The sequence below is a fragment of the Scleropages formosus genome, chromosome 24, assembly GCF_900964775.1.
Source record: "Scleropages formosus chromosome 24, fSclFor1.1, whole genome shotgun sequence".
NCBI lineage: Eukaryota > Metazoa > Chordata > Actinopteri > Osteoglossiformes > Osteoglossidae > Scleropages > Scleropages formosus.
The window spans coordinates 7664553-7691983 of NC_041829.1; the positions used below are offsets into that span (position 1 = coordinate 7664553).

The 27431-nt window shown below is 43.8% G+C and overlaps 2 protein-coding genes across 6 annotated transcripts; one reads left to right on the plus strand and one right to left on the minus strand.

The window, feature by feature from the left end:
• Window positions 1-1078: 1078 nt before the first annotated feature.
• Window positions 1079-13801, plus strand: tnpo3 (transportin 3). Its single transcript, XM_018755646.2, has 23 exons — window positions 1079-1357; window positions 3676-3876; window positions 4507-4580; window positions 4887-5043; window positions 5170-5313; window positions 5720-5895; window positions 6324-6462; window positions 6878-7024; window positions 7260-7367; window positions 7701-7792; window positions 8235-8374; window positions 8640-8831; window positions 9335-9426; window positions 9536-9612; window positions 9699-9759; window positions 9841-9981; window positions 10129-10245; window positions 10356-10450; window positions 10589-10745; window positions 10870-11037; window positions 11359-11471; window positions 12998-13092; window positions 13233-13801. Exons 1-22 carry the CDS (start codon window positions 1238-1240, stop codon window positions 13056-13058), a joined length of 2772 nt encoding a protein of 923 aa, XP_018611162.1. The 5' UTR covers window positions 1079-1237; the 3' UTR covers window positions 13059-13092; window positions 13233-13801.
• A 73-nt stretch (window positions 13802-13874) lies between these two features.
• irf5 (interferon regulatory factor 5) lies at window positions 13875-23320 on the minus strand. 5 transcript variants are annotated; one of them, XM_018755621.2, is made up of 9 exons: window positions 22666-23320; window positions 18344-18536; window positions 17470-17656; window positions 17317-17348; window positions 17139-17166; window positions 16601-16991; window positions 15871-16260; window positions 15320-15438; window positions 13875-15131 (listed from the first exon to the last, which is right to left on the minus strand). In XM_018755621.2, exons 2-9 carry the CDS (start codon window positions 18391-18393, stop codon window positions 14943-14945), a joined length of 1386 nt encoding a protein of 461 aa, XP_018611137.1. In that variant the 5' UTR covers window positions 18394-18536; window positions 22666-23320; the 3' UTR covers window positions 13875-14942. The 5 variants fall into 5 exon arrangements, with proteins under 5 accessions (XP_018611137.1, XP_029104591.1, XP_018611135.1 ...); XM_018755619.2 differs by having other exon boundaries at window positions 13877-15131; window positions 16601-16978; window positions 17317-17394; window positions 17495-17656; XM_018755617.2 differs by having other exon boundaries at window positions 13877-15131; window positions 16601-16978; window positions 17317-17424; window positions 17495-17656.
• Between the last annotated feature and the right edge of the window lie 4111 nt (window positions 23321-27431).

The following is a 27431-nucleotide window of genomic DNA, read 5'->3' on the forward strand; positions in this document are numbered from 1 at the left end:
AATCCTTATTAAAATGTACACATTTCACATTAAAGTTCATTATTCATCTTCTTAATCAGTTTCATGGACCCTGGTCGTAAATCTGCTTGAGAAGTCTATGTGCAGTCTGCGTGGTTTCCAGGTGGTCTCCTCACCTTTACCTCCATATCCAAATACTGTCATTATTACAAATCATTACATATTACAGCTGCTGTTCAGTGAAATAATCATCATGACCCTCAGTGGCCTTAAGTGTCCAAATGATGGAGTTAAGTAGAATCTGATCCCTTCTGTAGCCACCGACTCATTGCTAGGCCTGCATAAGTGTGCACTTTAATATGAAACTAGAATGAGCATAACGTGTTTCACTAATTTAGAATAATTTATTTTAATAAAGGCGTTCTTATATAAAACAAGTGTCCCGAGACACGAGACGCTGGATTCCCGCCCACAAAGTGAGGCGCAAGACTCCCTTAAAGTGACAGTGCGCCCTTAATGCTGTGCTGTGGAGAAGAAAAGTACTGTACCGTTGGAAATGCACACAACCCACTGTTCAAAACTTGCTGTTTCTGTCACAATCTGCGTACAGCGTGAAAAAAGAAAGAAAGTTTCACAATTTTGCGTGGGCGTCTTTACTTTTTATAACAAAAGAAAATATCATTGACATGATTTGATTGTACACATCGTGTAGCAAGCTTGTTCTTCGTTATCCTACTACTACTACAAATATTACCGCCGGTTTATTCATTTCACGGTTCTTTAACTTGACCAAACAGAATGTAAGCAACAAACAAACAATTATGTCAAAATTAACCACGTTCTACATAATTTCAAAAGGGAAAAATATCCCCGAATTCAGGCTTGCGTTAAATAACTAACCCACACTAATTAACTATTAATGAATATGAAATTGTATTACACATCATTACATTTAAAACAAAATTAGATTACTTTCATTCAACTTTTTGTCATGAAGTAACCTTCGGCTTTTTAAAAATTACCCACCACCAAAGCTTTTACTAAAAGGGCCGCAGGAACTACTGTGGGCTGGTCTGTATTTTCTGTTTCCTGGTTTCCATACGGACGTGTTTACCGAACACACATGGGCACCAGTGTGCGCTGGAGATGGCGGTCCCACAGAATGAACGCACCAGAAGCTGAATAAATACTACCGTCAAGACGGTCGTTTCAGGTTTTAAGTACCCCGTAGCTGAGTTTTATTTTTTAAAATTGTTTTTACTTGTTGGAATAAGACATCATGGAAGGTGGCAAGCCGTCATTGGAACTGGTTTACCACGCCGTGCAGGCTCTGTACCATGACCCGGATCCCGCAGGCAAAGAGCGAGCCTCGCTGTGGCTCGGCGAGCTGCAGAGATCGGTGAGTGGCACGCAGGAAAGTCCGAGGCCTAGAGAGGCCTACGCGACGCTACAGTTAGCCTTCGGCTTAGGGGAAACTTTAATTTACCCAGCCAGACGTTTCTGTCATTTATTTTAAGCTCAATGTATTCGTAGTTTTTAATTCCTTTTAACGAGGACTTAATCACTGGAGAACTGTACGGGAACCGTTACGAGCTGGAGAGTAGTCCGTGGGGACTGTGTTTTGCACAGGAGGAGGAAGAGATCATTTAGCAGCTCCATGCTAATAAACAATAATAATCACAAATAAGTCAGTGGCTGTAAAGAAAAAAAAAAACAACCTGCTGTCTCTCTCGTGAGCTCCGAGGCGCTTCATAAGTTTCTAATTTTTATTATGCCGGAGTAGAACTGCGTGTGTTTCTGCCAGGTTCGGTGCCTCAAGGTTTGCCGTTGGACGGCTAGGCTAGTCGTGAAAGTGAAAAACCTGAAGTGCTTTTCCCTTCGATTAACGTTGTTTTGCATTTCCTTTGCACAGTCACTTGTAAGGCTGAACAGGAGGAAGTGCAGCCTCTGATGGTTATCATCACCAGTTATGTCATCACCATCATCGTCCTCGTCATCTTCCTTGCTGTTTTCAACATGTTCATTCGTCTCATGCTCGTCATCGGTTCCATTGCTCCGTGACTTGGGACACTTTAATAAAGCCATGGCATTTTAATGTTGATGCTGAAATGAGCAGTGGCGGATTGGCCATAATCACCACCGGGCCTCTGCATCTGTATATAGTGGTATAGGTGATGTTTTTAAATTTATCGTATCGCTTGTCCTGTGCTATCCTAATATATGTGCTTAGTGAGCCCCTCATGTTAATGATTTTAAACAACATGCAGTGTTTGCAGAGGGGGCGCGGTGGCGCAGTGGGTTTGTCCTGGTCCTGCTCTTCGGTGGGTTTGGGGTTCGAGTCCCGCTTGGGGTGCCTTGCGACGGATTGGTGTCCCGTCCTGGGTGTGTCCCCTCCCCCTCCGGCCTTACGCCCTGTGTGTTGGGTTAGGCTCCGGTTCCCTGTGTCCCGTGTGGGGCGAGTGGTTCCGACGGACAGTGTTTGCAGATCGCTGCACGATTACTTTCCTTTGTGAACCTGCAACTCAACTGGAGCTTTCAGTTGGGCTCTTGAAAGCCGTTATGTGGTTTCCACCGAGTAGTTATTTTGGGTCAGATTTATTCCACATGTCCCGCAGTTTCACTGAACACCTTCTGAACTTGTAGTATGTGGTTTGGTTCATTTTGGACAGTGCTATGGTCTATGTAAACCCAAATTCATGAATGTGAGAGGTGGATGGCAGTTTGACCTTTGGGTTCAGTGCCATTTGGCCTTTGTGACTGTCCTTTATGTTCACCAGAAAAGCCCCAATCCTGCTTTCACTGAGACATTACTGTATATTGTGGTGTAATGGAGTGGTAGTGTGTGCAGCTCTGGTCTCTCACAGCTCCTGTGTTGTGGGTTCGAATCTTGGTTAAGTCTGTGTGGGGTTTGCAGGTTCTCCACATGTTCATGTAGGTTTTCCTCCACAGTTCAAAGTTCTGTTCCAGGTGGATAGTTTACTCCAGATTTCCCTTAATGCATGAATGTGTGTGATTGTGCCATGATGAGCTGGCATTGCGTCCTGAGTTTACCCTGCCTCACACCTTATTTCTTCCAGGATAGACTTCAACAACTGCTTGTGCAGGGGTCTGGTGGTCTGAAGTAGTTGTGTACTGTGCCAGGTTCTCTTGAAGGGTGTGTTGCTGGCAGAGGTCTAATGAGGGATAAGAGAATAGGAGAGTAGCGTCTGTCAGCAAATGACTAGAACAGCTCTGTTCTCTTCCACTTTGCCTATGCAAAATATGTTGGTTGTATTTACATTTACGTTTACATTTATTCATTTAGCAGACGGTTTTGTCCAAAGTGACGTACATCTCAGCAAAAGTACAATTTATGCATTACATTGAGAGAAGGAGCCATAGCTGCAGACATGAAAGTCTCAAGCAAACCTAGTTTGTTCCCTACCACTTGCTGCACTGAGGTTCATCGTTCGAGTAGGTGCATAAGACACAGGATGGACAAATCCCGATACCCTCCCACCAATTTTTTTAAAAAATATAAGATACACAAATATATATGCTGTGTTTTTTTTTTTTTTTTTTTTTTTTGTATGAGGCCCCATTACATAAGGGCTGAATGTACTGCTACATCCTTTTAAGACTACAGTATGTGTTGGTGCTTTCTTCCAGCTCAACATCATTGTTAGTTAATGGTGTTTGTTTTTTCTGCCCTTAAATTTGGTTGTTTGTTTTTCCTAGATGTATGCCTGGGAAATCTCTGATCAGCTGCTCCAACTACAGCGGGATGTGGAGTCCTGTTATTTTGCAGCCCAGACTATGAAGATGAAGATCCAGATGTCATTCTATGAACTTCCAGCTGAGACACACATCGCTCTGCGGGACTCGCTACTGTCCCACATCCAGAACCTCAAAGAACTCTCGCCAATAATCATCACCCAGGTGCAGCCTCACTCACACCAAGATGTGTTGGTGGACTTTTTGTTCTGCTGATTGAAGCCAAACTAGAGTAGCAGATCAGCATTGCACAGTTATGTGGTAGCAGAACAGAGTTTTATCCTGCAGATTAGCCTTCAAGAATACTCTGTTTGGACCGCAAATTTATAATTGCTTACCAATGCACCATGCCCATTTCATCGCACTGATTTTTGCATTGCAGTGAGTCACTGCTCAGCTGGGAGACAGCTGGCATGGTATTTAGTGGGATTGAAGGAACTGATATGGTCAGCAATATCTATTGTCGTCCCCTGTCCTGATGAGAGGAGCTTACAGACCCATAAGTCACTAGCCCAGCTGGTTGCAGTGACCACTGCTGTAGTGTCTGATTTTTTGAAGATGCTCCCAATAATTTTCCCTCACAGTAATGCAGCCCGAAAGAAGTTGTTTCCCTGATTTCAGTGTATTTTATGTGCGGTACTAATACAGATAAAATAATCAATTTTCTGTGAAATGCCCCTTTGAAGCCCTCTTTGCTCTTCTCTGCTTCCCTTCAAATATTCATTCATATAATTTGTAAAAAGCAGAACAGAAAGTGTGAGGACTGGTTGCTGACATGCCTGTTGTCTCCCCCAGCTGGCTCTTGCAATTGCAGACCTTGCCCTGCAGATGGCGTCCTGGAAGGGCTGTGTTCACACACTTATTGAAAAGTAAGTTCCTGTTTCCTAACACATACACACTAACATACTTTGACAGGTCATGTTGATGCCCCAAGGTCTAACTAGTGTAAATATTTACACCTAAGAGAAAATGTATTTGTGTAGGAGTTACTCATAGTTGTATTGAAGTACTGCATCTTGTGTAGAAATGTGAACAGCAGACATCATGCAGAAAAGGAAGTGACTGAAGGGCTATATTACCACTCGCTTGTAATAGTGTTTTCCCCAATTATAAGACATTGCTTTGCTATCATGATGTAATGTTAAGGAGTTAAACTGTTCTGTCTCTGCCTCAAGGTATAGCAGTGACATCTCCTCACTGCCCTTCTTGATGGAGATCCTGACTGTTCTGCCAGAGGAAGTGCACAGCCGCTCCCTGCGGATCGGGGCCAACCGGCGGGCAGAGATCATCGAGGATCTGGCTTACTATTCAAGCACTGTTGTCACTCTGCTGGTATGGATTTCTTCTCGTCTGTCACTGTCCCGAGTGCGCTATAACTTTAAATGAGATTCTTTTCCTTTTTTACCTCTACCTTGCAATTGACAGGTACTTTCTTCTTGGTTGTTCTCGTGTCTCTAGGTGTCATGTGCGGAGAAGGCAGGGAATGATGAGAAGATTTTGATCAAGGTTTTTCGCTGCCTGAGCAGCTGGTTCAACCTGGGTGTGCTGGACAGCAACTTCATGGCCAACAACCGGCTGCTTATTGTCCTATTCCAAGTGCTGGTCAGTCCTATTCACCTGTTTTTAGTCACTCAAACCACAGCAAGTTTAAACTGAGAAATCTAAAAATGAAAATTGTGAACAGATGAATACAAGTTTGAAAGGATCCAGATAAAATAGCCGGTCATCCTTAATGCCAAAAAACTTCTTTGCAGTAGTCTTGTCTTCATAGCCCAAAAAAAGTCTTCAATCCTGCTGCTTTTATTGCTGGTGCTTAACAGTTCTATCATTCATCAGCAGCTGATCTTCATTGGAGTGGTCAGTGTGGAGCTGTCATCAAGTTCATCCCTGCCCAATTCCATGGCTTCCACATGGCGCTCACAATATGAAACATATGATATTGTAAGTGTACTGCATTTCAGCCGTCACTGTTCGCTTTAACTTTGTCATCTGCCTTTGTTCTCTGCAGCAGCAGGATGAGACGCCCACCAACCTGCATGAGGCAGCATCCGACTGCGTGTGCTCTTCCCTTTACGCCATTGAGAACGTGGACAACAACATGGCGCTGGCCACGCAACTCTTTCACGGTGTGCTCACGCTGGAGACAGCCTACCACATGGCTGTGGCCCGTGAGGACCTCGACAAGTGAGTCTGAGGCCGCAGGTGATCGCAGCCACCCCTGCTGTTCTCCCTGATCACAAAGTGCAGCGTGGTGCAGTTATGGCTGCAGGAGTCCACCATCAGCTCGGTGCTTTTTTTTCTGCTCAGCAGACAGCTAATTATGAATTGGTGCTGAGAGCTGAGCTCTGATGGGGATGGGGTAGTGTGGGGAAGAAGGGTACAGCTGTATTAGTCACTTTGTCTGCAGTAGTTTCACCAAGTCTGAGGGGTAAACTGTACACTAACACAATTTTAATATAATTGCTTGTTTTTTGTTAAAGCTCAAATTGTTCACAGTATTGACATTTCTACTGTGATTTGATCAGTGGCAGCTTAGTCATGTGGCCAGTGTCTCAGGTGCATACTTGAAGAAAAGCCCACCCCCATCCCATGACTGTCCTGCTGTCCACCAGGGTGCTGAACTACTGTCGGATCTTCACGGAGCTGTGTGAGACCTTCCTGGAGACAATAGTGCGCAGCCCTGGCCGGGGCATGGGCGACCTGCGTACCTTGGAACTGCTGCTCATCTGTGCAGGGCACCCGCAATACGAGGTAAGCAGCATCCCTGCAGTCAGCCATAAACGTGTCCTCTCTCCCTCACGTTCTGGCCATTCGTCTCAGTTTGCAGCTCCTAAAGATTGCTAGGAATGTGACACACATCACATTTCATCATATCATCCTTACCATATGTATTCTTGCAGTGTGTTCAGAGGAACTGTTTAAGGTGGAGAGGGGCACTGTAACATTTTGGTAAATTCTGCTATTGAAAAGATAAATATATATTCCCCTCCTCTAACTCAGAGTTGAGCCTTTTTCAGGTGCTTTATTCACAGATGCCCCTTTGCACTGTGCGAAAAATTGGGATTGCATTGTTGGTACAGCAATATTTCTGAACCACCCACTGACTGTTATGAAATGTTTTTACGCAGCTTTTTAGTTTTGCTCATGACCGTCTTTCTACTCTCAGGTGGCAGAGATCTCCTTCAACTTTTGGTACCGCCTGGGGGAGCACCTTTATAAGACCAGCGACCCTATGCTCCACGGCATCTTCAGACCCTACATCCAGCGACTGCTGCATGGCCTGGCGCGCCACTGCCAGCTGGACCCTGATCATGTCAGCCCCCCCCCCCCACATACACACACACTTTACTGCGCTGTACACATTTTACAGCTGGATGGATTGAGCCTGTCGTATACGTCCACGTTACTTGTCTTGTTCTTGTTGGGTATTGAAGCATTTGCTGTAATCATCTCTACAGTAACACCCCCCCCATCCTATTCTGTTTTTCTGGATTTGTCATTTGCTGTGTAGCATGCATCATCTTAACTTACTTCTATCACTTTTAAAGGAAGGCGTGCCAGAGGATACAGATGACTTTGGAGAATTCAGGATGAGGGTCTCAGATCTTGTGAAGGATGTCATATTTCTAGTGGGCTCAATGGAGTGTTTCTCTCAGGTACTGTGGGGCAGGAATATTGAAATTGAAGAGTTTGTTAGGGCTGATTTCACTGTTTGGGAAACATAGGAAACCTTGGATTGACCACTTTGAGCAGATTAATGTATGTGTTTGAGTTCTAGTGAATATATTCCTCTTTATACTGCTTTACCTTCTGCTGCTGTGGTGAAAGACGAGTTCACAGCTTATTGCCAGTTCCTCATTTGAATGATCACACTTGAATTAAGAGAAAAGTTAAGACCAGAAATGGAGAGTTTTGTGTCTTCATTGCTTTGTGCCATAGTTGTTTTCACTGGTTTTTACACTTTTGAAATGTGCCCTTATGCTCTGCAGCTGTACTCTACCCTGAAAGAAGGAAATCCGCCCTGGGAGGTGACGGAAGCTGTGCTGTTCATCATGGCTGCCATTGCCAAGAGTGTTGATCCGTGAGTAGAAATGTTTCCGTTCGGCCGAGCAAGAGCTGGCAAACATTTTACAACGTGTACCACGCAGTGTAGGAAAGATCATGGTGACTGACAGCAGAATGAAATTGTTGAACCGAAACTGTACAAACAGCGCTTGACTTCACACGTTACCAGTTTACCAAAAATATCTTAATGTGTCAGTAATACATGTACATGTTTAAGTATACTCTGGTGAAGACTAATCAGCCACTGAGACTTAATCTGGGAACATTCCATCCATCCATCCTTTTCATCCTCTGTCTGCTCCAGTTAAGCTTCATGAAGACAGGGGCTGGTTTTCCATTTTTCTGCATGTGCGCCTGTGGGCCATAATACACCTTTTTATTCTATGCTACTTCTGCCAGTGATGTTGGGTGGTTTTTTTTTTTTTTTTTTTTTTTTTTCTTTCCCCCCCCTCACCCAGTGAGAATAACCCGACCCTAACAGAAGTACTGGAGCAGGTGGTCCTGCTTCCGCAGACGGTCCATATTGCAGTCCGCTACACAAGTATTGAACTTGTTGGGGAGATGAGCGAGGTAGTCGACCGCAACCCACGATTCTTAGGTTTGTGCCTTTAGCTTGAATTTGTGCAAGTTCTATATGTGCATTAATTTGCATTGATACAAGATACACAGCATATCTGTGCGTGTGTTTTAACTGCACGGGAAATGTGAGGAGATGCTTAGCAATGGCCCTTTGTGTTGTGCTCATTGCTGTGCTATTCTCCTTGCCCACTTTCACATTTATGCTTTTTTAAAAATTGTGGGTTTTTTTTTTGTGAGTTTTAGCAGCAAAAGGAACTCTGTACACACTTTTTTGTGCCACACAGACCCTGTGCTGAGCTACCTCATGAAGGGCCTGGGGGAGAAGCCGTTGGCATCAGTCGCAGCTAAGGCACTCCATAATATTTGCTCTGTCTGCCGGGACCACATGGCACAGCACTTCCAGGGCCTGCTGGACATTGCTCGAGCCCTTGACTCTTTTGCCTTGTCGACAGATGCTGCCGTTGGGCTTCTCAAAGGTACCACATGCCAGACCTTAGCATTAGGATAAGGATAAAATAAGACTATTGGCTAAGCGCACACAAGGAATATGATATGGTAGATGCTCAGTCAGACCCACTTATCATAGCAGCACAATATGAAGGTAATAAAGTAAAAAGACAAATTGGGTGTAACTACTAATGCTAAATGCATTACTTTCAGGTTTGTACTGTTACAAGTGTAATGTCTTAACTGTTAGTTTGGGAGCTGGAAGTCAACAGTCAAATGTTAGTGTTCATTCAGGTTTGGATATGGATTGCAATTAATTACAATGGGGAAAACACCTCTCTTTGTCCATTACGTGCCCTCTGTGCGTTAGGAAATCGAACAGCAAATGTCTCCTACTTCCTTTTTTTCTTTCTTTTATTTTTTGGCCAAAATTTGCATGAGCTCAGCGGTGGTGTTCTGAAAATCAGGAACAAATGATGTCTTGTGGGTCTATTAGTCAGAATCTGGATGTGTTTAATTTTATCTCTTAAAGGGACTGCGCTGGTGTTGGCTCGACTCCCACTGGAGAAAATAGCTGAATGTTTGAGCGACCTCTGCGACGTGCAGGTCATGGCCCTTAAAAAGGTGACTACCACTTATTTGATGGATTTGCACCCTTTTCTTCAAGGTTTAGATAGTGTTTGTCAGCTATGCCACGATAAGCTATAAGTGTGTCTTCTACATTCCGCTGCAGCTGATTTCTCAGGAGCCCAGCAATGGCAAGTTGTCAGACCCCACAGTGTGGTTAGATCGGTTAGCGGTCATCTTCAGGTAAGACTCTGGTCACCACATGACTAGTTTGCATGGGATTAAAATGTCATCTCCGTCATATGAATGTGCGCTCTGTACTCTTCTAGACACACAAACCCGATTGTTGAGAATGGCCAGATGCATCCGTGCCAGAAGGTCATTCAGGAGGTGAGACCAGTCCCTTTCTCTTGGTGCTGGTGTGACTGACCACAGTGAAAGAGGTGTTGACATCGTTTGTGTGTCCCTCAGATCTGGCCCGTCCTGTCAGAGACGTTGAACAAGCACCAGGCTGACAACCGCATCGTGGAGCGTTGTTGCCGCTGCTTGCGCTTCGCCGTGCGCTGTGTGGGCAAGGGCTCCGCCGCGCTGCTGCAGCCGCTGGTCACGCAGGTGTGTGTGTGTGTGTGTGTCGGGAAACCCAGAAGATGATTGTGCTCCTGGGTCCTACACAGATGTCTTGGTTTTGTAGAGGTGCTTTCTTTTACATACCATAGAATAAGTTGCATGACAGTAATCATTCCCCTCTGTGTGGAGCAGATGGTGAGTGTGTACCAGGTGTACCCCCACTCCTGCTTCCTCTACCTGGGCAGCATCCTGGTGGACGAATATGGCATGGAGGAGGGCTGCCGGCAGGGCCTCCTGGACATGTTACAGGTAACTGTCCGCATTGCTCCTAGCCTTTGCATTGTGGTAAACCTACATGGTGCGGAGTTAGCAGTGTTAGCAGTCTGGCTTGATGTAAAACAGTGGGCTTTTCTGTCCAGGCCCTCTGCATGCCCACCTTCCAGCTGCTGGAGTCCCCCAACGGCCTGCGCAATCACCCCGACACTGTGGATGACCTCTTCAGACTGGCCACCAGGTACCCCAACTGCACGCTGGCCCCAATCTCGGACCGCAAACGGGAGATCGAGTTCTGCTGGACAGAATGTGGTGTTCTTCGGTTGTGCCTCATTTACTGCTTCCTTTCCACACCCCACTTCACTTCACCGCACAACAGGTTTGTGCAGCGGAGCCCTGTTACACTGCTGAGCAGCCAGATTGTCGTACACCTTATTCAGTGTGCCATCGCAGCCACCTCACTGGATCACCGGGATGCCAATTGCAGTGTCATGAAGTTCATCAGGGACCTTGTCCACACGGGTGTTGCTAATGATGTGAGTGGCCACACAATCTGCTTCTACACACACATAGCCTTACTGCATACTGAACTACAATGGGGGCATTCTATTCTCCTGGGTTGTCTTGACTGTGTCCCTTAACCCCTTCTGTATTTCACAGCATGAGGATGACTTTGAGGTACGCAAGCAGCTCATTTCCCAAGCGATGGGGCAGCATGGTCAGCTGCTGGTCACCCAGCTTATCCAGTCATCCTGCTTCTGCCTGCCCCCCTACACATTGCCTGATGTGGCTGAGGTCATTTGGGAGATCATGCTCTTTGACCGACCGGTGAGTTGACACAATTCTACCTCCACAAATGTTTCTGTGGCAGGTAGAATGGCAGTTTAACAGGTAACTTATGACTTGGAGAAAGAGGAGACCTTTTAAAATTTTTTAAAAAGTTAAAACTTGTTTGTATGGAAAATGGTGATGTCTTGATGCTGCACCACCACAAGGTGGCGCTGCCTACAAAATTAGTCAGTTCAAGGCTTGGAGTACATTCAACAGGAGTGAATCATCAACATTGTATGTCATGGACTTTCCAGTTGAGAGCAGCGCTAGAATGTAAACCACATCCTTCGTAATGCACCTGCACTGTGATGTTTTCAGACCTTCTGCCGCTGGCTGGAGAGCACACTCAAGGGGCTTCCCAAGGAGACGTCTGGAGGGGCGGTGACTGTCACGAACAAGCAGCTCACAGATTTCCACAAGCAGGTCACCAGGTGAGCACCGGCCCTCTGCACCTTGCAGCTCGTCCCGGGTGCCTGTTGGCCGTAACACTCTGCTCCAGAAACTCACTGAAGCAGAATGGCACTTTACCTAGATGCTCAGCTTCCTCTTGACCTTCAATGAGCCTTGGATCCTTGTAGGAGCAGGCCCAGACTCTCATGATGCAGATTTGAGCATAAATGGTTGAGTGCTCCTGGGCAACAAAGCTCCGTAGCCCGTTCTCCACAAAGCAGAGTGTGAAAAGTTAAAGTATGACTACTGAACGTAAATCAAATGGTTTTGGAGCAACTTGAGAACCACACTTCAGTTTTTCATTTATAAAATGAGGGCTTTCATGCATTACAGCATATTTTATATCCGTCTGCTTCACGCGTTGCACTTTTCATGGCACTGAACACCTAAAGCGATCCTGCCATTTTTGGTAAAAACCATGCCATAAAGCTACAACTAGCACCATACTGAATAATTGCACCACATGCCTTTGTATTAATGTAATATTCCTGTGCCTCGTGTCTGAATTGTGGGGTTATCTATAACATGGTAAACCAGCATATTATACAGATGGCCACTAGTGTACATCATTGAGAGATGTTTTCTAAGGATTTCCATATTGTTGAAGTGTACAACTAGCACTGTAAGGTCAAGATGCACTCTGTATTTTAAAGTACACTCCTGCTGTGCGGTTCACCTCTCTCAGTATATTAATCCTTCTTGAAGCACTTTAATGCATCATTCTTAAGTGCTTTTCTATTATATTTTTAATGACGCCACCTTTATCTTGTCTTTGCTAAAAAAAACGAATCAAATTTAATATTTGAATATTTAGCATGGAGGGGAACTTGCAGGCAGGACACAGCCTGTAACCCACATCCACTAGTGTTCTGAGTGTCCAGCCAGAAAACAGTCAGCTCAGGCCCTGCGGTTTGTGACGGCCTCTATAACAGGATTCACGACCATGGAAGCAAAACGACAAAGTAAAGAGTTGATTCATCCTGCTGCTGAAAGCAGAAGTGAAAGAGAGCTAGAATCTGTGCTGAGGGTCACTATGAAACACCATTCACATGAGATGGTGGGGCACCGAAGGGAAGCGGAGGCCACGCACTTTGTCTGCATAGGAAGAGCAGAGCGGTTCCCCGGGCACTGTCAGGCTGTTAGACCACGAAGTGTCACAAAAAGCCCCACAGCAGTCAGATTTAGAAAAAGCAGAAGTTCCTTGGGGCCGGTGGAGGTATTTAGCCGGGCCTGCGCAGGCCGGCAAGCGGATCGCTGCTGGAACGTGGGGGAACCTGCGTGGGAGAATGGACTGGATTCCTGGACAAGTCTGAGCAGGAGCTGGAGTGTAGCGCTCTTCCTAGTCCTTCCTGTTGGCTCCACAGGAACTCAGACTGCAGGCTTCCCCCTGCTGGGATAAACCTGTCCACCTCCTGAATACACAAAACTGCAAAAAAAACATTTGGAGTTTAAGTCGAAAGAAAGAAACCCCATGAGTTTCCTCATGGCAAACAACATCTCTTTGCAGTGCGGAAGAATGCAAGCAGGTATGCTGGGCCATCAGAGAATTCACCAGGTTGTTCCGATAGCCACGCCTCCCTGATCTCCACCAGGTGACACCAGGTGAGCAAAGTCCTGTTCCATTTCATGCAGCATACAAGAGTTGAACGTTATAAAATTCTTAGTCTAGTTGCTTAGCAAATGCTTTGATCCATAGTGGTAAAACATGCAGTTTCTGTTTTGTCCCGGACTTTTGGCTGTAGCTTTGCTACACGGGTTTTAAAATGATGGATCAAGATGACTGCAGCCGAAAAGGGGAACTTCCAGACGATGGATGGGCGGGACTCTGCTGTGGAAAACCAGAAGGAAGAATCACAGCGCTGGAGAGGCAGGGTGTTGGGCACATGAGGTGCAGAAGAGGAGGGACCACTCACACCAGACAGTGTGTGGACAGCCTGCTTTCCCAGAAGTCTGTGCTTCCAGGGAGCTTTTCTTCATAGAATCCAGACAGACACTTGCCCAGAGTCATGGGAAGGAATCATAGTGGAAAATAACACAAGGATGTGCCTGGTAGAAAAGATACTTTTTTTTTTTTCTTTTTTTTTTTTTTTTTTAAAAAAAAAAAAAATATTTTGGACTTACTGTAGAAATGAACATTGAATTTTCTGTGCTGTTAAAAAAAGGATAAACAGCAAACTGTGACACCAAACCCAAGAACAAGAACTGACCATCCATGGGCACTGGTGTGGCTGCAATGGGATGACAGAAGTTAATGAGTTCCAGTGCCACTTTTAGCCTTTAGCTTTTTTTTTTCTTTTTTTTTTCTTTTTTTTTTTTTAAAAAAAAAAAAAAAAAACAGGCACTGGAGTTTTATCATTCTGTTGCCAGGCTCTGTTGCATTTTTTTTTTTTTTTTTTTTAAATCTTCCTTTTATGACCATACTCTGTTCTGAGAGGTTTAAAAAAAAAAAAAAAAAAAAAAATCACTCAGCTGTCTTTGGACATGCTGCCCTTATGCCCATCTCATGAATAAAGTTGTGGATGACAGGTTTTCTGTTTTTGGTGTCAAGTCCCGCTTTGCACCGCCCTAGGTCTCAGTGTGGGTGTGACAGAATAAATGCAACACCACCACTATGAAAACCTTTTTAGAAAACCTCTTTACAGCCCATGTGTAATTTTTGGGAGGTACACTGAAGGAAACTGGGGTAAGTAGTGATGGAAGCTGTCAAGGCTTTACTGTGGTTGTACAAATCTGTACTTCCCTTAAAGTGTGTTGCAAAATTACAAATATTTAAAATCTACTTTGTTACGGACATCCTGAACTGAAGCAATTGTGTAAGCATGAGTTTGTAATACTAGGATTTCCCCTGACCCACACATAAGATGTACTGAAGTTACTACCTTGAGGGAGCTTTTTCCATTATTAATCGTTTTAACACAGCATCTAATAATACGGGAGTGTATTTGTTTTGATATCATCGCTTGGAGGAAGTTCACCTGCGGTAGGCAAATTTCATCTATTGCCTAATGTGAAGTACAATCTTTTGTATTACCAGTTTGCTCATTTATAAACCTTTAGTGTTTGACTACTGCATTTAAGAAAAATCTTGGAACACTTTTGGAGATGCACTGCAATGAAAAGTTGAACAACAGTTTATTTCAGTGGAAGAGCAACTCATTTCAATCATTGTGGTTGGAGTCAAAGCCTTGACAGTATCAATCTGGAATTTGTGTATATGTATACTGTACAGTTTGTGCACCTCCCCCATCTAAGTTCAGGAAGTTTAAAGGACAAGGTGGAAATCCACAAGGTCTAGACAAGAAACACGGAGCCATGGATATGCAGCGCATCCTGAAGCAGGCAAAGTTTCTCCCTGAGTTCACAGTGGCTTGTGCAGGGTGGTGACCCTGGGGTCCTGAGTCTTGACAGTGCAGGAGCAATAACCCCTCATGGACACCATGGTGGCAGTGCCCTCAGTGCAGGTTGGCAACCCAGTGCCCAGCTGCATGTTGGCTCTGAAGCAGTCGATGTAGCTCTTTGAACTGCTCCACTGTCTGGTCTTTCAGGTCTGGGTGGGAGATCTGCAGGCGAATGCTATCTGTTGACCAGGAGAGCTCTCCTGAGAACATCTCTGTCAAAATTCGAGCGACCACAGGAACCACCTGGGTGAGGAACGAGATGGTGACTCAGCTGTGTCTGTTAGCTACATGCTACATTAACTGAAGGAAAACCCCCTCTGACTAAACTCAATGAAAGGTCTTAAACCACATAAAAGTTTCACAGCTCTCAGTTTCAAGTCATGCCAATTTATAGCGTTATTTACCCCCTTTTGTGAGAAGACTCGCCATACCTGAACAATAATGAGCTTCTTCTCCTTGGGTTTCTTGTCAGGCCAATCTTCTCCAAAACAGAAGTAGATTTCAAAGGGGGGTGGGACTGGTGCTTCACCTTTTTGGTACATTATCAACTCTGCCATGCAAAAGAGGCACTTGAAATCATAAAGGTCATAATCCCTTAATTACAGCCTGCTTTTTCAACCAGCTCCACAGAGAGAGTGCATTTGTTTGTATTAAAGGATGTAAAACATGACAGAAAAATAGCACATCTGTCAGTAGGGAAATTCCCAAATAGCTGTGAAACTCAAGTATTCCACCACCAGCAAACCTTGCTTGTCACAGATTTAATACGGGAGCTTCTATTACAAAAGAGAAAGATTTGATCGATCAAGGTGCTAATTTCAGAACTTGAGCCAAAGCTAAACTGCACATCTGAGAACTTTTCCTTAAATCCCAACTTGTTACATATTATAAGGCCAAAAGCAGAGGAATAAATTTTGTGAAGAAATCATGGGTCAGAAGCAGAGAGGCACTCAAAAACGTGAATCACCGAGCTGCTGCTCACCATTGAGGAAGGTGTTGAGGCTGAACACCCGGATTTTCCTCTCCCTCTCCATGGGGTTGGGTGGAGACTGCTCGGGCACCCCAGGCCCTGACCAGAAGACCTTGCACTGGCAGAGACGGACAGCATAGATGTCCTGGCCCTGAATCTCTAGGATGAGGCCGCGGTCCATCACATCCAGGAGGCGCTCTGTGTAGAAGCGCTGCTTTTCATTGGGGATCTCTGCCGCACTGGGGAACAGCACCTGGTGCAGCGTGACCGGGCCAAACAGGTGCACCTGCTCCGGTGTGGGCTCTAGGTGGCCATAGTAGAGCCGGCAGCCCTGTGGGTTGCTGACCGTCAGCGAGCCGGCCGTCCGACCCCGGTACTGGAACTTAACATCCAGATCGGTCACTACGACAGATGCACAAAGCACATTAGGCACTTGAAGGTTCCAGCTGCTGAAAAAGACACAAGGGTTCCAACAGAACCCTGTCTGCAGAAGCAGCAGCTGTCAGGATGACTGCTGCCAGCACTCTTCATCAGAACCAATGCTTGTATACAGCTAGACCTCAAAATGTGGGAATTAAAATTTCATACGGCCCAAATCCAAAGTGCAAGAACAAGAAACGATTAAAAAGTATGTATATACCTTTAGTATGTTATGAGTCAGAGAGTGGAGCACAAGAGTATCTACCTAATGCCATGAAGACCCTGCCTGATGAAGGAGAACCGTCAGGAAAGGTTTGCTTACAGGGCAACATGTGTGGGCTGCTCAGTAGGTTGGAAATGCAGGGTTGCACCTGTGGCTCCGGCATGTGGCTGTCCTGTATGGCCGCTGGTGGGATGGGATGTACTGCTGCGTCTGCGTGCCCCGGTGCCATACCACCAGTCACAAACCCACCAGGCCCCATGTCCCCTGGTATGGGAACATGGCATGTAAACTCTGGCAAAGACATGCTGGGGGGTGGGACGTTTGCCATGGCCACGCCTCCATTAAGGTGACTCGGGACTGGCATCAACGAGAGGTGAGCCGGGACATATCCGTCACTCATGGGGGAATCAATGAAGGGTGACTCATTCTTCAGCGTCTGCAGTGCTGGGTAACTAGGTGGGTCAGCGATGCTGTTGTCTGCAATTAGAGACTGAGTCATCATTTATGAGGAAATTAGCTTGGCTTTAGTTGGAACATCACGAAAATAAATATTTAATCCATTCTTGATTTCAGTACCACTATTTTTAGTTAAAATCCAAATCAGGAGAAAACTCCAAAGGACAGACAAGCGCCTTACCGATTGAGAGGCCAACGATGTTTGGTAGCTGAAAATTAAGATGGAACCAGAAGTAAATTGAATTAAATTGTGGACCTAAATCCATATGCTAATTTGAACAGATATCGAGCACCACATAACAGCAAACTGACTGCTCAGTATGAATACAATATTGTGTTATAGATGTACTGAGAAATACCTCATCGTCATCTTCATCTTCATCACCTGCATCTGGGGGTGGGGGGGAGCACCATAGAACAATCAGTGTGTGTTGAGCCTTAAGTGAACAGACATGTGATGCTGGTACCTGAAAAGGACAGAGGTTCTGACTGGATGCTCTGACAGTGGTTACCTCCTGTGAGCGGCTGCTCGCACACCTCGTATATCTTGTAGGGCTGCACGGGCGTCTCCTTGGTGCCATCATACTTGAGCTTGAACTCACGGCTCTTGTTGAGGGCACAGCGGAGGTTGGCCTTCCACTTGGCCGGGTCGGGATCGTCCACCCCTTCCTGGTACTTCCCAGTTTCCAGGGCCCAGGCCTGCAGGCGGTTGAGGGAGTTGGGTGAAAGGTTGGGAGCATACCAAAAGCTGAGTCACAAGCGCTGCAGGGATTATTGAGTAATCTTGGCCCGATTCCTAGACTCCTTCAATTAACTTGAAAGTCTCCCTGACATGACGGCATTGCGTTTCTGCACTAAGTAATCTCATACCATAACCCATCTGGTTACCTACTTACAAGCACTGAAAATGCCTCTAAGGCTGTATCAGCCCCTGTTTTGCACCTTCAATTTGATATTCCCTGCTTGTGAAATGTGTCCTATCATTTAAAAAAACAGGAGAAAGTAACTATCCAAAACAAGTTTTTCTACAGCCAAATATTGTGAACTAGTGAAAACTATTATCCCGAAGACTACACGTTACCACTCAAAGCCATTGTTGGCCCATTAGGTAAATTCTCTTTTTATTATAATGCCACTGACAAGGAACTAGAGAATTCTGAAAACAAACAGGTCCTCCTGTTCATTTCTTAAGAAGTAAAAATTATTCTTCGGCATTGCACGTCCAAAATAACATAACTACACTATTTTTGTCAACGTCTTGCATATGGCTGCACATTATGGAGCCAAAGTGTTGTTTTTCACATCTAACCGCAATATTACTCACCACTTGTATATCAGCTTAGTACAGAACAATACAGCAGCTTACATCCCCAGAGGTTGGCTCACCTTGAAGATGGTGTTTTCCTCCTCCGGTGTGGGCATGTGGCGGGTGGCATGTCGCCAGGGGATCTGGAACAACCTCTGCTCGGGCCCAAGCCACTGCAAGCCCAGGTACTTCCCACTGTTGACTTGGGCAATGAGCCACGGTTTTAGGCGAACCCTCCGTGGCTGGAGGCTCATGTCGCTTGTTCACTTGGCCCTGAGGCAGGGGCATGGGCACAATGACGAATGAAAAGACAACGCGTGGAGCTCTGGAATGCACGTGCTGAATCATGACCCAGTGGACAACCCAACGGAAACAGGCTCACTCCATTTCAACAGTCAATGCTGGATTAGAGTCAAATTAACACATATAAAAGACATTTAAAAAAAGAAATTGACTCATGTCTCCAAAGCAGACAAATACATTATTAAGGGAAGATACTAGCAAGACTGTCATTGGCGTAAAGTCTTAGATTTACTTTTTTCCCATTGATATATTTAGCAGATTCTTTTCTCCAAAGCGATTTCCAATTAATTTTATGTAGTGTTATCAGCCCACACATCTTTATTCACTAAGGTGACTTACACTGCTAGGTACACTACTTACACTGGGTCACTCATCCATACATTAGTGGAATACACACACTCACACACTATGGGGGAACCTGAACAGCAGGTCTTTGGACTGTGGGAGGAAAGCCACACAGACACAGGGAGAACATGCAAACTCCATACAAACTGAGCAGGGATCAAACCAACGTCCCCTCGCACCACCCAGGCGTAGTGAGACAGCAGCGCTACTCGCTGTGCCACCGTGCCGCCCTAGATTAGAAAGTATGGTAACATCTACAGGTGAATGACCCATAAAAATGAGTCCCCTGATTTTTACACTTTCTAATCTGCCATATTTTGTTATTGTTTTGACAGTTTTCTATAAACTGTCCAGTTTCAGTGGAGGGTGTTTTACCAGATAGCTCAGAGGGGATGGTGTACAACGGACACTGGTTTATTGCAGCACCATAACCACCAAACCTCTAATACGGCTACCAACACTGCGAAATAGGACTTCAGGGTTCCTCGAACTCTTACTTAATACAATAACATTTAAAAGTGGAGGTCACATTTGTAGCTTTCCAGGAAGGAAATTTTACAGCACCAGATTGTGGTCATCTCAAGAGCAAGAACAGCACTTACACTGATCCAATTTGTTTGGTCAATTATGTGATTACAGACTTGGGTAGAATGACATGCCAACACAGGTGTAACTTGCACGTTACGTCTTACAGAGGTATTAAACCTACACGGTACTTTTCCAAAGTCTGCAGATTACACATCCCTGCACAGCTGTGTTTAAATTAAAATGAATACTGAAATTTCATCCATCAGTGAAGGTGGGACCAGACTCATATCAGATATTACGACCGGAGGTAAACTACGCATTTCTGAGAGATCCCAGCAGGCTGACATTTATTTTTTCATTCGGTAAGAATTTTGGTAAATACATTATGAAGCACCATGCGTACCAGAGAAATTCACTCATATGTATCCAAAATAATTATATGAAACAACTATTTTTTAAAATGTCTTACTTTACGTTACTTAGCTAATGCTTTTCTCTAGCGCAGCTTACAATAATATAGTAATTTCTACATCAAAATCAATCTTACTGGACCAATCTGGGGCAAGTACCTTGATCAAGGGTACAACAGAAGGTGGGATTCAAAGATGGGTTCTTCTACTGCAAAGTGCCAGTTCAAAACACTACAACACTATGCTATCTACTGGCCTGTATTTACAGTTCTTTTACTACTGTCAAAAAATATATACAGTATACACACACACATAAATGAAATAGGCCTAAAAACATACTAAGTACGCAAGTTGTCACTTTCTTATGTAGTTGTAAATTGGATAAGAGTAACATATTTTCTCAGAAAAATATTAACACACCTGAGCTGAGACAACCAGAATTTGAATCTAAGGGAATTTAATCGTTATAGTCATTTTTATACTCAAATTTACATGGGGATAACAAAAATAGACAGAAAGTGAGAGTAGCAGATGTGGATGTCAGCACTTAACTTTGCGCAGCAGTTTCTTAAAGAATAAAGTAAATGGAAAAGTAAAAAGCTGAAAACACATTCTAAGATTTCCCTTTCATCGCAAGTTTAAACATTTTCCACCACACTTAGGTGCAGCCAGTGTTCTCAGATTGAGAGCGAGGATGAACCACATCAACGCAGAAGCCTGACTGTATGTCCATGCATGGATGTCCCCTGTCAGGGAGACAGGTTCATCTTTCTGTGTGCGTCGCACCGCAAATGGACAGTTCTGTGTCCATCCTGGAACAGAGGAGACTGTGCAACTCAGATTTACATATGCTCTTTACATTTACATTCACTCATTCAGCCAAATTCTTTCTCCAAAAAAAAATGCCATTCAACATATGCAGGGTGTGATACTTTGTTCTTAGAGACAGTCCTGCTGTTAATATTTAAAAAAAAAAAAAAATACTACAATGTGAAGGGGTGTGGTGGCGCAGTGGGTTGGACCACAGTCCTGCTCTCCGGTGGGTCTGGGGTTTGAGTCCCGCTTGGGGTGCCTTGCGACGGACTGGTGTCCTGTCCTGGGTGTATCCCCCCCCCTCCGGCCTTATGCCCTGTGTTACCGGGTAGGCTCTGGTTCCCTGTGACCCCATATGGGACAAGTGGTTGTGAAAATGTGTGTGTGTACTACAATGCACCAATCCATCTTAGAGCTAGAGTGATGATTAATCAGACACTTCTGAAGCCATCTACTGCTCTACGATTGTCCACGTTCCTTCTTTTTCATTGTGCAATCAGAAGAAATTTTTGCATTCACCGCTTGTCAGCCTTCAGTGTCAGCGTACTGCGTTCAGCTCAAGAGTGACTTCGCACAGATGACACCGACATCTGACAGGATCAGTAAAAGCACTGCACATTACAGCACAGTATATAAGGGTTCTTTAAAAACATTATTTGTATGTTTAATAAACATAACATCACAAATATTACACATAGCTTAAGCTTATTATTTTTGTCTTAAATTGCACAGATATCATAACTGACTAATTATGATATCACTGAAATAACTACGGATATAAAGTTAACAAATGTAGTAATAATTAGATAAAAAGAGGAAGAAAAAATGAGATGTAGTTGAATCTACATTTCATCCCACATAGTCCACCATCACAAAGCATTAGTTTGGTCTCTGCTAATAGTGTCTTTGCATAAAGTCTGGTTTTTTACAGTACTACCCAACTGTGTATTTTTTCCTCCCTTTATTCTTCTAAAGTATCTAGAGGTTATCAAAACAATTTAAGGCCCCTGGCGAAAAGCTGAACAGATCTGCCTGCTTTTCAGTCTATTGATTATGTCCCATCTGTTGACGAACTGACAACGAACATCTTCCATTATTTATAATGACAAGAAATACACTTTTTGGTCCACAGAGAACTTTATAGTGGGAACATTTTCCTTTTTACAGAAAAAGGTTTTGAGACTTACATTTCCGACACCCTTGTTCTCACACATTTCTAAAATGCGCAAAAATTAAAACCCACCACCTAAATACACAGAAAAGGAGAAAGTGGGAACCCTGGAAAAATAAGCGTAAACCAGATGCGATCTCTACTGAGTCTTAAAACATGAAGCCATATTTATAAAAAGAAATGGGGGAGGGGGAAACCCTACAAAAATATAGATTCAGCTTGAGTCCTGAGAGCAGTGCACAGGCCTGGTCATCTGAGGACAAAACCCACGTCGCAGCCAGCGGACAGGTGTCACACACACTGTCACACACACACTCTCCCAGTGAGTGTGTTCATTCTGCAAAGGATGTGTGTCATCATTACTGCCTGCTCTGTATTGTTCTCAATAATAACACACAGCTTTGATTTCTTCAGCCACTTCCCAATACATCATTTCTGCATTTCAATACAGAGAATTTGAATACAACTACTGGAAAACACAAATTTACTTTAAAAAAAAAAAAAAAAAAAAAAAAAAACATTATTATAGACATACAGGCTTCTGACACACCACACAAAACGAGCTCATGAAAAGTGTGCTGAGGTTCAATTTTGGAATTAATAACAATTAACTGTTTACTGTTAGAACACTGCCAGCAGTGAGAAGCAAGTATTCATTCATTCATTTATATATTGGTAGTAATTAGCGCAAGCAAGTATGAAAATATTCACTTAAGACGGATAAAAACAGTCGATTTGACGACTTATCAACCGAGTTTTGTGGCTGAACAAATTTTTTTTTTTTTAATAAAATACAGTGCGTTATGAAATGAATGAAAACACACACACACACCTCTGCCTGGGTGCTGCGTTTAACTCGGCTCCCGATTCTCCCTCGCCGTGATCCGCTGCGCGCGCCTTCCTTCCCCGCGGTCCCCGGCGGCTCGCGCAGTTTCGCGCGCGCCGTCCCGTCCGCCGCCTCAGCCTCAGGTGAGCCTCGCGCTTGGCGCGCTTCCTTCCGCCTCAGGGGCACCTGATGCGAGCGGTCGGCCGTGAGGCGTTCGCGGTCACTTCGCGGTGGCGCAGCGGCACCTTCCCATCTGTGGCGCAGCACAATAACATGATGTGAAACAAGCCACGAGAAGTTTACAGAAGGAACCGCACCCTTCCGGGTGCCTCAGCGCTCCAAAACGGAAGGAAGACACGCTTTTGCGCCGCTGTGTTTACAACCCCGTCGCTGTTTTCACCGCGTGTGCGCAGTTTCCCTTTGTTTCGCTCGAAAAGAGCTACTATTTGCACCAGTACCTCTGTGTAATTGCCCCCAGTTTATTTATTTTCACGGTGAAATAGGTCGAATAAGCATGACTGCAATTAAAGTAAGAGTAGGAAAAGAGATATGAGCGCATTAAACCAGCCCGGGTTTGCGCGTCACTCCTGTCGAGGAAATGAAACACGTAGAAACATCCCACGAGCCCTTCTTCCGCTGTGACCTGAACAGGTGAGAGCGCCATGGGAGATCATGCAGTAAGAGTCACTTCCGACAGGGGGCGCTACACACCACATATTTGGTCCCCGGTTGCAAAACCCCAGCTGTAACGTTTGGTGTGGGGGGGAAAAAAAAAAAAAAAAAACTCTATTTTATTGCCACTTTTACCTTCAACCAGCTTAAAAACATATGTTGGTCTGATTTAATTTTTACTAGGGGGCAGCTGGCAGTGTAGTGGTTAGAGCTGCTGCCTTTGAACCCAAAGGTTGCAGGTTTGAATCTCAGCTGTATCACTCTTGAGAAAGGTACTTATCCTGAACTGCTCCAGCTAAATTACCCAGATGTATAAATAAGTCATGGTAGGTAGCTTAACAGGATAAGTTGCTTGAAGCAAAGCATCAGATAACTGTAAATGTGTTAGTGTTTACTTGTTCACTTCTCCATTGGTAATGCATCAGCCTTGAGGAAGCAATTTTTCAATTCTTTTCATGTTCCTTTCATAATGTAATGTTTCCTATATTTAAAAAAAGTTTAAAGGACCAGTACAGGTTGATGGCAGAGATAGTACTTTTGCTGCAGTGCCAGAAGAGGCCACAGTAGACATGGCTGTTGTAAACAACTCAGTAAGTATGCCAGACATCCAGACATCATTCATTCCAGATCAAGAGTTAAATAAGATATAGCAGTGCGAGTCTGGCCATGTGTTGACCTGGTTGTTAAAGGGTACAGGATTCGTATGATTCCACTTTATCAGTTTTTTTGGAATTGTAAAGGAAGCTTGACTCAAGTACAGCATGTGTAGGCAAGGCATGTGATAATCTCCCAGTAAAATGTTGCATTGCATGTGGATTGAGTGTATTGTGGACCTTCAACAACACATTTGAAGCTGTGGGACACCTGGTAGTGTAGTGGTTAGCGCTGCTGCCTTTGAACCCAAAGGTTGCAGGTTTGAATCTCAGCTGTAACACTCTTGAGAAAGGTACTTACCCTAAACTGCTCCAGCTCAATTACCCAGTTGTATAAATAAGTAATGGTAGGTAGCTTAACAGGATAAGTCACTTGAAGCAAAGCATCAGATAAATGTAAATGTGTTAGTGTTTACTTGTTCACTTCTCCATTGGTAATGCATCAGCCTTGTGATATGTTCTTTTGAAGGTGTAATGGTCTCTAGTGGTCATTTAATCTGTATTTTTCTGGGTTCTGCTAGTATTACATTGTGTTTTTTTTATATCGCTCGTGACATTTTAATGATACTGGAGAACTTTGGATGTCCATGTCACCCTTTTGAGTACAGCGCTACTCTGTTTCTGATTTCTCATTTCTTAAATCTAGGCACACTTTTGCAAAGCAGTGCATGCAATTTTCTACAAAAGATGAACGCATGAGTTAAATAAATCTTGTCAAACAAAATGGAAACATTTGTTCATGGCATATTCAAATGATTCCATGTCTGAGCCTCCTCGGTGCATACTCAAAACCTCTTTCAGCAGTTCTTATCTCTATGTAAAAGAGGTCATGTTTGGGCTTTTCTCTGCTAGAATTAACCAAGTAAGAGGCCAAGAGCAAAAAACAGGCAAGATGTAGAGGAGTTCATAGAGGAAGATGGGATTGGATGCATGGTGGTGGACAAACACAAAGAGGAAGGCAGAAAATGAATATTTCAGATTAAATTTGTCCAAGAAATTGGCAACAATATGGACAAGTTATTCACCATGTTTTTCATCATGGCTGTTCTTGACTGATTTTTCTGTGACCCATATCAGATTAACTGTGGCATGATTCAATGGTATGATTTTTAAAGGAGATCAAGCCAGTTGCAGTGGTGCACCACAGGGCATTGAGGAATTACTCTCATGTATAGGAAGCAATTTTTCAATTCTTTTCATGTTACTTTCATAATGTAATGTTTCCTATATTTAAAAAAAGTTTAAAGGACCAGTACAGGTTGATGGCAGAGATAGTACTTTTGCTGCAGTGCCAGAAGAGGCCACAGTAGACATGGCTGTTGTAAACAACTCAGTAAGTATGCCAGACATCATTCATTCCAGATCAAGAGTTAAATAAGATATAGCGGTGCGAGTCTGGCCATGTGTTGACCTGGTTGTTAAAGGGTACAGCATTGGTATGATTCCACTTTATCAGTTTTTTTGGAATAGTAAAGGAGGCTTGACTCAAGTACAGCATGCGCAGGCAAGGCATGTGATAATCTCCCAGTAAAACGTTGCATTGCATGTGGATTGAGTGTATTGTGGACCTTCAACAACACATTTGAAGCTGTGGGACACCTGGTAGTGTAGTGGTTAGAGCTGCTACCTTTGGACCCGCAGGTGCAATCTCCACCTCTGGTTGTAGTACCCTTGAGGAAGGTACTTACCCTAAATTGCTCCAGTAAAATTACCCAGCTGGGTAAATGATTGTAACCCTGTAATAATTGTGAACTTAACATTGTTAGTTGCTTTGGAGAAAAGCATCAGCTAAATGAATAAATGTCAATATGTTGAGGCAGCAGGGTGCAAATACAACTGTGTATTGCAGTCTGCAGTGATGGTGTTTTTTGCCATATCTCTAAAAATAAACCTCTACCACCATTTCTAGATGAGTTATTGCAAAGAATGATACCACCTGCAGAGAGCAGGTTGGTAAGGTCTGACATCTCCTGCTTTGTCATAAGGATTAGTAACTATGTTGCTTTCCACCACTTAAGGCTGGTTGCAGAATGGTTCGCAACCACTCAACATGTTATTGTAAAACAGCTTCTCCCTCTAAACTCTCCTTTTCTTACTCTACTAGAAGAATTCATCTGTACTTGGAGGTGTCCAGTTCATGCACGCTGTCCACGTGACCAGATGTCACTCCTTGCTGCAATTAATCGTGGTTGATGGGCAGTCACGCAGACGACTAAGCATTGGTTTGCCATGAGCTAAGGTATTTTTTCCTGTTGCTTTGCAAGAGAAAATATCTAGTGTAATGTTGACAATAGCATGTGGTCTAATCTGCGAGAAGAAATGCACCAAATGTAGTTTTCAGAAGTTGTTTTGCCCCCTTTGTTTTTTACAATATCTAATTGCTTTGATGGTGATTTTATTTTTGGTTAGTGTATTTTTGTGCATAACACATTGTGCTTTTGGCAAAGGGCAGTAGTTACAACAAAATGAAACATATCCCAGAAGCTCAGGGTGTGAGGAAGGTCCCCCTGGGGTGGAATGCCAGTCTACTGAAGGGAAGTCACTCAAACAAACATTCAATTGCTCACACACACACGTTAAGGCCAAACTTGTCTTTGGACTGTGACAAGACATCAGAGTACTCAGAGGAAGCCCACAAGAACACGTGGAGGGCATGCAATCTCCACGCAGCCTGTGCTGGGTTCAAACCATGAACAAATGCACACCACAGGAGTGAGGCAGCAGTGCTACCCAGTGAACCACCATAGTACCCCAATGCATCACACATATTTAAAGTGTACAGAAATTCCCCAGAGGGTAATACACATTTTAATAAGACTGATGGTTGAAGTTAATTTATTGAGCTATTTTGTAATGAATGAAAGAAATAACTTTGTATTAAGCTTTTGTCTGCTTTTTTGATCTTAAGTCAGACTTGTTCAATGTGACTAGAAGTGTTAAGCAGTATATTTTCCAGAAATGTGTAATACTTCCTTTAGTCTCGATGACTATCTTTAAAAATCACAAAATGGTTTTTTTTTTTTTTTTTTTTTTAATACAAATGTACAGTTTCAGCTGAAGAGTACATTTAAATTCTTTTTCTGAGGCAACTCCATTGATGGGTCATTTCACTGACAACAAAACAGGGAATACAGCTAAAATACACACATTGTATTTTAAAACCAGCCTATGTGATTGCAAACCTTTCCCATAACAGCTCTGTCTCTTGCACATGAGATCATGTGTGAAAATGCCACTAATATTATAGCTGAAATTGATATCTCTTGAAATTTTGTTAAGACTGTTAAGATTTTTGCTGTGATGTTAACACTTTAGTGGGAAAACTTGCAAGTCTTGTGAGAGTGCTCAAATTTGGTTTTGCTGTACTGCATTAATTTTTAATACTTTTTGTAACCTCATTTTGCAAGATTTTTTTTTGACAGAACCTTTTTTTTTTTTTTACATCTT